Source organism: Aspergillus pseudonomiae (genome assembly GCF_009193645.1).
Source record: "Aspergillus pseudonomiae strain CBS 119388 unplaced genomic scaffold BDV37scaffold_90, whole genome shotgun sequence".
NCBI classification, from domain to species: domain Eukaryota; kingdom Fungi; phylum Ascomycota; class Eurotiomycetes; order Eurotiales; family Aspergillaceae; genus Aspergillus; species Aspergillus pseudonomiae.
The window spans coordinates 70,075-80,995 of NW_022476082.1; the positions used below are offsets into that span (position 1 = coordinate 70,075).

A 10,921-nucleotide genomic window follows, 5' to 3' on the forward strand; every position below is an offset into this window, starting at 1 on the left:
GCTGTGAACGTGCTCATATATAACATGTCGGTCTCATGATCCCATTATCTTTTGTTTTATCTCATGCAGGTATAAAATACTCTTGGTCGTCTATACCAATCCTGTTTCAACCCGGCTAGACGCTTATGGGCGCAGACGCTGGGGGTCACGGGGGAACAAGGTCGCCAAACGAACGTTGGGCAGACCCAGGAAGAACATGACAATACGGTTCAGACCAAGACCACCACCGGCGTGGGGAGCACAGCCTTGGCGGAAGGCATTCAGGTAGTCCTCGAAGCCCTCCTGGTCGGGGTTGATGCCCTTGGCGCGCATCGACTCAATCAGCTCGTTGACGTCGTTAATACGCTGGGCACCGGACATGATCTCCTCACCACGCATGAAGAAGTCATACGAGTTGGAGAAGCGGGCATCCTTGGGGTCGGCCTTGGTGTAGAAGGGGCGCACAGCCATGGGGAACTTGTCCAGGACGTAGAAATCGGTGTCGTACTTCTCGCGAATGATCTGGCCAAGCTGCTTCTCCATGGCAGTGCTGAAGTCGTTCTCGAATCGCTCCTGCTCGGAGACGTCGACACCAGCCTCCTTCAACATCGCGACACCGTCCATGTAGTTCAAGCGCAGGGCCTTGCCGTCCTTGGGGAGCTTGAAGTCACCAGCCTTGGGGTAGGACTTCTGGATGACAGCGATCTGGTCCTTGTAGCGCTCCTTAAGCTGAGTAAGGATGAAGACGAGAAGGTCTTCGGCGAAATCCAAGACCTCATGGTAGTGGCCGTGGAAGGTCTTCTCGAAATCGAGACCGGAGAACTAAAATGGATTCAGTTAGCAATGTTAAGAAGAGCGTTGTTACCGCCATACCTCAGTCAAATGTCTGTGGGTGTTGCTGTCCTCCGCACGGAAAACGGGAGCAATCTCGAACACACTTTCCATGTCACCGGCGATACACATCTGCTTGTACAGCTGCGGGCTCTGCGCCAAGTATCCGTTCCTCTTGAAGTACTTGACCTCGAAAACGTTGCTACCACCTTCCGTGGCGGAAGAAACCAGCTTGGGAGTGAAGATCCACCTTGAACCGCTCTTGATCATGTACTCTGCGAACAGCTCTGCAACGGCACTGGAAATCCAAGTAATAGCCTGGCTAGTCTCGGTCTGCAGATCGAGGACACGGTTGTCGAGACGGGTCTTAAGAGTGACGATGGGGGCGCCGTCAGCGTCAACCTGGGGGCCCTCCTCGGTGGTCTCCGGAGGCGGTCTCTCGGCATCCTTGACCTGCATAGGAAGCTGTTGAGCGGCCTCAGCAATCATGTAGACCTTGCGGATGTGCAATTCATGGTTGTTGAGAGTAGCCGAGGCAATGGGAACCTGGGGCTTCTTGACGATACCGGTAACCTGGACAATGGAGTTGACGTTCAATCCACCGGTGTACTTGACCATCTGTCTCGAAATAGGCTCGGCGGCGGCAATAACAGCCTGCACCTTCTTGCCCTGCTGTCTGAGCATCAGGAAGGCCAGCTTAGCACTCTGGACACGGGCATTGTCAACACGAGCAACCACGGTGATCTCCTTCTCGTAGTGGTCATCGGTAATGTCGTTGAACTTCGTGGTGGGGAGGACGTCCTCGGATTCGGGGATCTTGCCGTAGAGATCCTTTGCGGTGTCGTTGGCCTCAGCGGCAGCGGCCTGAGCCTTCTCTTGGGCGGCGCGCGCAGCAGCTTTCTCGGCCTTGGCCTTCTCCTTTGCGGCCTTCTTCGCAGCGTTCTTGCTGGCGCTCTTGCTCTGCTCCGCACCCTCCGCGGGGGCCGCGGCGGGGGTCTCCTCGGGCTTAGGGCGAGTGGGCAATTCGGAATCCGCCATGGTTAGTTGCGCGAATTGTTCCTTGAGAAAGAAGGCAATAAGGGGAAGGTCAACAATCAACCGATGACGGCGCTGAGCTTTGCAACTCAATCAACACTTTGAGTCACCCCACCGCATGGAGACAGCCCTAAGCCCTATGAGGGGCTGTGTCACATGATTTGGGCCGCCGTGTTTGCGCCTCAGGCACTGAATTATGTGGAGGAAGGCTACCAGCCCTAATTCTTGAAGCTATGTCGAACTTCGAAGTTCTATACACCCAGCAGTATGTGGAAGTCAGCCTCAGGTATTGGTCTAGTTAATCGAATGGCCGAACAAGAGGTAAGGATAAGAGCTGTAATAGTTTCAAATCCCATTAACAAAAGATGATTAAACGGATGGATTGTTATGGTATCTATATGCATTTAACAGTATGAAAGGTTTCAAGTAGGTCTTAGGGAGAGCAGCCGACGACCCTGTCTATATGCCAAGGCATCTACTGTTGCAGCATTAGTCTATAGACCGAGATTCACGAAATCATGACAGCCTCTGCATGATGTCTTTAAAACTACCACTTAGAGGACTTCAAGCCATATTCAACAGCCTTTTTGACATTGTCGTGGATGGACTCCGGTGTCCATGTAGGTTCCCCTCCACGATAAACTCCAGTTCGCACGAGAAGCGAATGCCAATTGCTGCCATAAGGACTCCTATATGTATTGGCGCCCTGGATATCAGATTCCGGGTTGTCTCCGATCATGTAGACGTTTCGTAGAGGAATGTTGGCCTCTGCACCAAAAACGCGGGAGCGGTTCCGCAGGAGTTGGTTCTCTGCAAACTCATAAGTACCCTGGTACGGTTTTCCGATAACCGTTTTCTTCAACTCAACGCCTTTGCTCGGGCCACCAGTCGTTGCAGCCCAGGTGCCTTCCAACGCTTCCCGGAACCCACCCTGGCCGAGACGCGGGAGATGGTAGGCTGCAGCCCACCACAGATCAGGGTTCGAGAAGTAGAGAGGTGGCTGACCATCCTGCTGGTAACCCCGGTTTGGCAAGTCAGACCGTCCGTTCTTCTCCGAGAGAGTTCCGAGGACACCCTGAGACGAGAGCAAGAAATCCATGATCACTTGCGCATCCAGAGCCCAGTCGCGCGGGTCATTGTAAACAAAAATGGCGTCAACTTTGAGGCCCTTGGTCGGGTCTTTAGGATCCTGGGGGTTCGGCAGTGGCCTCGCAAATGATTTATAGTAATCCTTGAACACATTGGAGAAAGGCCAAATGGTCGGATTGGCCATGATGATATCACCAGGTGTGATCACGTTTTTGAAGCCGTACCTGGGGGTTGTGTCAAAACTGCGCCTTGTCGCTAATGTTACTCTGGTGCATGCAAGTACCGTACCTCTCTGCAACCTGTCGACAGCGGTCGCCTTCACCTCCGACTACTAGCACGCACTTGTTTTCGAGAGAACTCTGCTCATCTGGTCCGCGTACGAGCTCCGCGAAAGGGGAATGGCTCTGGACGATTACCGAGGGATCCAATGGTAACTGCAGTTTTTCACTGATTTCGGCCACTCTTTCCGTCTCATGTTTCCCACCGCCATTTGTCAACAGAATGAAGGGGATTCCCTGTTCCTTGAGGAGAGCTAATGACTCCGCAGCGCCGGGGATGGGCTTGGAGGATCTGAGAAGGACGCCGTCGATACTGGTCACACAATTAGACATTGAAGCTGAGGCAGAGCTCAGAGGTATAGTATACCTACTCGAAAGCAAAGGCAAAGTCTGGAACCCGAGGCTGGGAGCTGGTTGTGGTTTGAATGAATCGGCGACCTGCACCGGACTCTACGAAGGAACGAGTAGCCGCGCGGTGAAGCAGGCCGAAAGACCGGCAAAGCCCTTGGGGCCGCATTCTGAACAAGAGTCTATGAGATTGAGTGGTGGAAAGGGGGTAATATCGTTTGGAGGAGTAGCGGAAACAAGACCGATGGGAGATGCGGAGGAGTTGTTTACTGGTCATGACTGGTCGGCAATTTATCTCCTTATCGGCGACCCCATGATATCATTTCTCCCGCAGCAGAAAAGCAAAGAAAAGCATACTATTTCTTTAGTCTATCCCACACCGACTCCACTTCCACCACAAAGATCGGCTGCAGACAACCTTACCATGGAAATCAGCGATCTGAACGCCCCCGATGCACCCCTCTCGCCATATTCATCTCCCCACGGAAGTCGTGGTGCAGATCGTTTCTTACGTCGATGGGAATGAGCTCGATCGCCAACGGACTCTCCATGCCTGCTGTTTGGTATCACGCCAATGGTACTCCGCCGCCATCGCATACCTCTATGAAAGGCCTCGGGTAGATTCTGGAGTCTCCTTCAGGCGGTTCACAGAGACCATCAGCCCGCCGATCAATGCACGGAAGAACAAACTGAATCTCGGTAGTTTCGTGCATCGATTAAACCTAAGTCACCTCGTCCATCATAGCTCCAACAGCCTCACCGCGAGGCTACTGGGCCGAGTCAAGGAGAATCTAGAAGTATTCGTCGCTCCAACCCTTACCTTCTCGTGCGTATACCTGCGCACTCAAGCTATATAGGAATGCGAAGATAACTAACACTCCACCCCAGCATAAGCAGCCTCCCAGCGCTATCAAAATGCACCAACCTTAGAAACCTCGACCTCGCACTTGTCCACGAGGCAATCTCCTTCACCAACCTCAAACAGGCCATTAGCCGCCTCCACAAACTCGTCACCCTTCGCCTCCCACAATCAACCATCCTGACCGACCCCGAATCTGCTAAAGTACCATGGCCCCCCTCCCTCCACCGTCTCCAGATAAGCGGACGCTTCAACCCCCTCCTGATCCCCACCTTCTCCTGGCCCCCAGCGCTCACCAGCCTAGCACTAAAAAACTGCTCCGACCTCTCCGTCTCAAACCTGAGCAGCCTCATGAGTAGTCCGCAACTAGGCGAAAGCCTCCAACGCCTGACCATCTCCGGCTCAAACCGCGGTCTAACCCCGGAATCCATCAACGCTATACCCGCCTTTCTACCCAAGCTGAACTTCCTAAGTGTGCCGGGCGACATGGTGGAAGACTCGTTCTTCATCATCCTATGCCACGTGTTCCCGCCACTGGAGCTAGAAGTACTAGAATTCGGGTTTCCGTGCGAGGAATTTAAGTTAAGTTTCGAGTCGAAGACGCTGATATGTGCCCTCGACTCGGGACTGGCGAGTCTTCGCTCTATCGGGTTCGTAGAGGATCTGGTGCCGGACGAGCGCCAGGAAGAGGATGTGGAGATTGACAACGCTCTCCAGGAACGGGTTAAGCGGCGTGATTCTCAATCTGGGGCAGAGAGCCGGGATGATGAGGAGCAAGTGGGCGTCTATTATATTTGATTCTATCCATGCATTGTACGATATGCATATATGTTCAGCTACGATTAATGACTAGACCAAAACAAAAGCTCTTATTCGCCGTTTTCCAAGACCGTTGCCTGAAGGCGTCCTTTCGGATGTACTACTAGTGTTTGTTCTATATGAGTTCTAAAGGCTATAGTAAGTCCAGGTTCACTTGCCACGATTCCAAAACCGACAATTCAAGTAGTGTTATCTAAAAAATAAATCAACATGGATCAAACCGCTTTTGACAACTACAATAAAGGCTATGAGATGGAATCGTCACGACACACAGCAGGGAAACATGATCAGAAGTATGAAATGGATAAACAGTTTAGACACCTACAAAAAAGGGGTAAAAGAGATAGAAGAAGAGAAGAAAAGCCATCATATCTAGCTTGACATCTGGATTATCAAAAATTGGGGAAAGAACAAACAAAACAAGTCCGATCTCATAATGCAGGACTCGTGGCAGGGTACGCCTCCTGTCATGACAACCTCCTCCATTACCATTTACAATTTACAACCTTAGGAAAGGGATGCAATCACAGCCGGTGCGACGCCTTCTTCCTCCGCCCGGACGGTAATCTTCGTTGTGACACCGGTCTTGCTGGAAAATGCCATCTTGATCAAGGCTGCAACCCGGCCACCTGATACCGTCTTTCCAAAGAGCTTAAGCGTGTGTGTGCTGTTGCTGAGGGCCACGTCAGTTCCCTCAAGAGGTTGCAAAGATAGCGCGGAGATTAATTGTTCGGTGGCATCTGTGATATGCTTAGTACTTGGTACTTGACAAACCTGGCTAGGAAATGGCTTACCTGATATGCCCTTCATGTTGCTAAGTTGCAGCGTTTCGCTCTCTTCCTCTCCGTTCGCACCAGTCTGCTCCCAGACATGGTCGAAGCTGCCAGCAAAAGTGGGAATAACATAATCGCTGCCTGTGAGCTCCAGATCTTCGACCTGGTACTCGTCCTCATATCCACTGTCCTCAGGTTCACCAGTAGTAGGATCGATCTCCTTGCTGGTGAACTTCAGAATATTCGTAAATGATGTGACTGGTACGCTGTTCTCTCCAGCAAGTTTCTTGAACGTAACATATACAATTCCGGGCTCATTCGTAGCAAGCTTGGGGGCGGGCACAATGAACTCCTCTTCTAAAACATCTTCCTCGGAGGGTGTCGCAACAACGGTGACATCTTCGAGAACAGTATCCGGCAGAGTATTCTTGATATCGTATTGCACCACAATGTGTTCCTTGAAGATATGCTTGACCGCCGTGACAACGTACTCCGTTTCGCTCTCGGTAAGCTCGACAGGAACAGAAGATTTGAGCAAGGTGCCGTACTCCTTGAGCTCGGGAATCCGCATAAGCTCCTCTGCGTACTTCTGAGTGGCAGCAACGGTGGCGGCTTCGGCAACACCATTGGCCTTGCTCTTCGGGGGACCGGTGGATGGAGCCTTGAGTGTCGGTGTTGCAGTCGTGAGTTTCTTGGTCCGTTCTTCGGCCAGCGCTTGCTCCTGGGTAACAACCGGGACCGTAGAGACGTCGAATGCTGCGGCAAACGTTTCTTTCTCTGTCGATGTCACATACATCACGAGCTGGTGCTCGAATGTGGAAAGAGAGTACATTGAATCTAAATCCGTCAGCAAACAAATCAGGCCAGAAAGCTTTCAAGTGCTAAGCTTACCGTTCTTGAGGAAAAGCGACGCTGTCTCATCCTCCTCGGCCATCAGACGAAGGTTCAAAGCAGCACGATCACGCACTTCATCATCGGTGTCATCAAGACAGCGTGTGAGAAGAACAGAAACGCTCGACTTCACTTCTGGGTCCTTCTGTCCAACACCAAACTTGGCCAAGGCTGTCACAGCAGCAGCGCGTACAATTGCATTCTCCAAGACGACTCGGTTGTAGATATAGCGAATGTACTTGGTTGGATGGGAAGTCTTTGGTCCTTCTACACCAAGAAGATGCAGAACACGAACGGACAGTTTGGTGAATTCACAATCTTCAATGAACTCACAAAGATGGGCGAGAGCTGATTTACGTTAGCATCATGAAATCTCAATGGGCATGGAAGGCATACCCTCTTCCCTACTCTCGGGAACGAATTTGATCAAATCGAACATGCTCTCGACAACGCTCCGCTTGAACTCATATCCACCCTCATCCCGCAGAATGCCGCTCAGGAATGAAAGCATACCGGCCTGCTTGCTGGGGAACTTCAGACACAGCGTGCGAATAGCTTCAACAATAGTAATCTTGAACTCATCGGTAATATCAGCCATGAAGCCGGAGATCTGCTTCATCAGACGATCGACACTGGCCTCGTTGCCCGTCTTGAGCAGCGTGGTGATAGCGAAGGTAGCAATGGAGCGGTTGGAGTTCGAGATCAACGATTCGATGTCAGGATTGCAGACGTTCACCACGTGGGGTTTGAATGTTGCGAAGTTATGGAGAATGCGAATAGCTGCGAACTTGGTAATCGCCCGAGGAGATGACAGGAACAATTGCAGGACATGGACAGCTTGAGAGGCCTCGGCATCGGTAACATCCCTCATATCGCAAATAGCCTTTGCCGCCTCGAAGTTGACCATTTCGTGCTTGTGTCGGAGCCAGCCATCAAGCATCTGCATCATAGGCTTTCGCAAGCTCTGGTCTTCTTCTGCCAACTTCGCTGCTAACCGCACCAGCAGGACAAGTGCAGCCGGGCTCTTGATCACACCAGCAGCACCATACTGTTGAACCATCTTCACAAGAGCCATACGATCGTGCGAGCGCATCTGATAGAGGAGGCCAATTGCGTGGTATTGTGTCATGAAGTTCGACTGCGAGATGGCATGGGTAGAGCTACCGCCAAATCCAAGGAATCCAGTCGATTGTTTTCCGGACGACGCTGCTTCCTGCGTTTCACTCTGCCATCTGCGGACAACATCACGGGCGATTGGGAGGAGATGGTACGAAGAGACCAGGGCGGCGGAGGAGACCGACGGGGTCTTGTCAACAATTGCGGTCTTAATCAATCGTTCAATGCCTTGCACAGTCGTGGCCTTTTCCAACAACAATTAGCTCACACTCAGCGATGGGAAGGTTGGCAATGCGCTTACATCGATGATGCGGCACAGAGCACGGATAGCGTTCGCCCGGTAGAGCACATCGCTACCGACGGCGGTGTCTTTCATGATAATGCTAGTCGACATGATAACATCCTCCGCAGTGTTGGCAAGCTCTTTCAGAACGAGATATACCATTTGCCGCAGCGATGGGTCTTTGTTCTGAAACAACTTGGAAATACCGAAAAACAACGTAGTCGCCTCGTTCGTGGGGAATTGCTCCCCGGTGAAAAGGAGGACCGCAATCTTGGTCAGAAGGGTACGACATTGTCGCGGAGAGATCGGTGAGGTGTTGAACAATCGGGCTGGAGGTAAATAAATAAGGAAGTTTAGCCCACGGGGTCCCTGTACACTCAATGCGACCCAGGGGGGTTGTTTGTGATAGTCCCTTACCATCTTGGAAGACGGAGGTCCGATCCAGCTTGATCATAGTCTGGTCGGCGTCCTCATCTTTCTTCATGTAACTCATGATGACGGGCTGCAGGAATTGCAGCTGCTGAGACTCTCTTTCTCACGCTCTGTGTATGGGAATTAGACCCCGTTGAAGTGACGTCGGAGTCAATGGTCGAGTAAGGGCGGGTCAGGTCCCAATGTTTAGTTGTAGTTGGTGCAGGCGGTGAAACAGTGATTAGCGCACCCTCATTATCTTCCAGGAGAGACAAGGGAACGGGGAGGGAGCGAATATGGGGACGAGGTTGAGTGGAGGATATGAGAAACCCGTCCCAGGGAAGAATGAATGGATGTTCTACCAAAGCGTCGGACGAGGAGGTCCAGATGGCATCCAACAATCTCCAGGTGGCCTTAGTCTACTTAGTCCTTCCGCGTCTGTGGGCTTAAAGCCACCGTGGCTGACGCTGCAAACTATGCAAACACGCGGCATGCATCATCAATGTCTTGGGATCGTAAATATATGGTTGACTGATACTTCCTTCTAGGCACTTGACTTGCTTTTCTCTTTTTCTTTCTTGATATCCTCTCTGTTTCGGCCATTGAGCTTTACTATACGCCAATCCACCATGCAAGTTGAAGTCAACCCCAACGAAGATACAGAATGGTCCGCCTCTGCGTCCCCACCACATTCCCTCCCCATACAATCTTAATACTCACCCCGCCGCAGGAACGATATTCTCCGCAAACACGGAGTTATCCCTGAGAAGCCTCAGGACCCGGAACCTCTCATTCAAGAAGCCCTTGTTGAGGCGGAGCGCAAGGCCTACGAGAACCGACTAGAAGATAAGGATTTGGATGAACTAGACGAGCTTGAAGACGAAGAGGATGAAGAGTTCCTTGAGCAATATCGGTATGGCACCGCCGGCGCTTACGGGCTTCTTATGGTCGAAATACGATCGCTTATCAGGTATTCAGAAAGCAACGTTTTGCAGAGCTCTCCACGCTCCAGAAAACCAGTATATACAACCAAGTTTACCCACTTCAGAAAGTCGACTACGGAAGAGAAGTGACTGAGGCTTCCAATAACGCCTTTGTCCTTGTGCATCTGTCCTCATCATCGAGTGGTAATGTCGAGTCGCAGCGCTTGACGGAGTTATGGCGGCAATTGGCGACTAAGTTTGGCGACATCAAGTTCTGCGAAATTCGCGGCAACATGTGCATTGAAGGGTATCCGGATAGAAACACACCGACAATCTTAGTGTACAAGGACGGCGAGATAAGAAGACAGCTCGTAACACTAAGGGAACTTAAAGGCCCTAGGACGACGATCGAAGGTAACGTCAAGCCCATGCCCATTAGTACAGAGCTTTGCTCTATATGGTATCAAGTCTTGGTATTAATGCGTATGCCTCTGTAGATCTCGAGAGGATGCTCCTAGACCTAGGCGCCCTCAAGGAGAGCGATGTACGTTTGAAGAAGCGATCTGACGACTCAGACGACGCTCGTCCATCGAAGATAAAACAGTCTCGGGTGGAAGATGACGATGACGACTGGGACTGAAAGCTACTATTGGTACTGCAACATTAGATGTCATGATCACCCCCTCGCTCATGAGTAATGGTTCTCCTTAACTTGCACCATCTCTGTGCATCTTGTTATCTTTTAGGCTTCCCAATCAACCCACATCTGGCATGTACTGTTATTTGTATTGTTAATTAGTTATAAACAGCGAAACTGGTCCTGGAGACCTGTCGCTTGTGCAAAATTATACACTACACGGAATTAGTTCCATTGTTCATGCAATGACTGGGCGTTCCGAGATCCAAGATAGACGGCGACAAAGATCCAAAGTCCTCGACATAAATGGGGATCAAGTCTATTCTCATACACACGATCAAAGAGCTTAGCTAGATGGTGTCTAGTTATCTGCCATGTCAATTAAAGTTCAGCATATGGATATCTAGACACTGTACATATCATCCACCCTGAGTGTTCTGGTTTGGAGCTAAACAAAGAATGTAACGAGTAGGCCGTATAAGACAATGACTGTTGAGACCCTGACAGCTGGAGAACACGACGACGTAGTTAGAGATCTATAAGAGACTCTAATGATATAGATATATACTAAGTACGATAGGCAGAAGATGTTATAATTTAAGTTATGTAGGCATATGTAGAAGGCGTAAGTAGGGTTCTATTTGATTTC

General features: G+C 50.9%; 4 protein-coding genes across 4 annotated transcripts; 2 read left to right on the forward strand and 2 right to left on the reverse strand.

Annotated features, from left to right (window-relative positions):
- Window positions 1-123: 123 nt before the first annotated feature.
- Window positions 124-3,729, reverse strand: dps1 (putative aspartyl-tRNA synthetase Dps1; the record flags this gene model as incomplete). Its single annotated transcript, XM_032085326.1, has 5 exons — window positions 124-801; window positions 853-1,815; window positions 2,438-3,158; window positions 3,223-3,525; window positions 3,584-3,729. 5 exons carry the CDS (start codon window positions 3,727-3,729, stop codon window positions 124-126), a joined length of 2,811 nt encoding a protein of 936 aa, XP_031937073.1.
- Window positions 3,730-3,933: 204 nt separating this feature from the next.
- Window positions 3,934-5,297, forward strand: BDV37DRAFT_259630 (F-box domain protein; the record flags this gene model as incomplete). The annotated part of the gene is made up of 2 exons (XM_032083155.1): window positions 3,934-4,386; window positions 4,449-5,297. Coding segments are annotated over exons 1-2 (704 nt in total), but the record flags the coding sequence as incomplete, so codon positions are not given.
- A 6-nt stretch (window positions 5,298-5,303) lies between these two features.
- BDV37DRAFT_259632 (coatomer subunit gamma) lies at window positions 5,304-9,216 on the reverse strand. The gene is made up of 6 exons (XM_032083156.1): window positions 8,719-9,216; window positions 8,320-8,630; window positions 7,299-8,262; window positions 6,903-7,250; window positions 6,033-6,848; window positions 5,304-5,978 (listed from the first exon to the last, which is right to left on the reverse strand). The coding sequence occupies exons 1-6, from the start codon at window positions 8,792-8,794 to the stop codon at window positions 5,746-5,748; spliced, it is 2,748 nt and encodes a 915-aa protein (XP_031937075.1). The 5' UTR covers window positions 8,795-9,216; the 3' UTR covers window positions 5,304-5,745.
- Window positions 9,217-9,271: 55 nt separating this feature from the next.
- BDV37DRAFT_259634 (thioredoxin-like protein) lies at window positions 9,272-10,513 on the forward strand. The gene is made up of 4 exons (XM_032083157.1): window positions 9,272-9,379; window positions 9,443-9,625; window positions 9,691-10,049; window positions 10,133-10,513. The coding sequence occupies exons 1-4, from the start codon at window positions 9,342-9,344 to the stop codon at window positions 10,273-10,275; spliced, it is 723 nt and encodes a 240-aa protein (XP_031937076.1). The 5' UTR covers window positions 9,272-9,341; the 3' UTR covers window positions 10,276-10,513.
- The last annotated feature ends 408 nt before the right edge of the window (window positions 10,514-10,921 follow it).

Coding starts and splice junctions, on each gene's coding strand:
- BDV37DRAFT_259632 (XM_032083156.1), bottom strand. CDS start 8,794: ATGAGTTACATGAAGAAAGATGAGGACGCCGACCAGACTATGATCAAG. Junction 8,263..8,319: donor CTCTGTGCCGCATCATCGAT/GTAAGCGCATTG, acceptor TTGTTGGAAAAG/GCCACGACTGTGCAAGGCAT. Junction 5,979..6,032: donor CAACATGAAGGGCATATCAG/GTAAGCCATTTC, acceptor AGCATATCACAG/ATGCCACCGAACAATTAATC.
- BDV37DRAFT_259634 (XM_032083157.1), top strand. CDS start 9,342: ATGCAAGTTGAAGTCAACCCCAACGAAGATACAGAATG. Junction 9,380..9,442: donor CCCAACGAAGATACAGAATG/GTCCGCCTCTGC, acceptor ACCCCGCCGCAG/GAACGATATTCTCCGCAAAC. Junction 10,050..10,132: donor CCCTAGGACGACGATCGAAG/GTAACGTCAAGC, acceptor ATGCCTCTGTAG/ATCTCGAGAGGATGCTCCTA.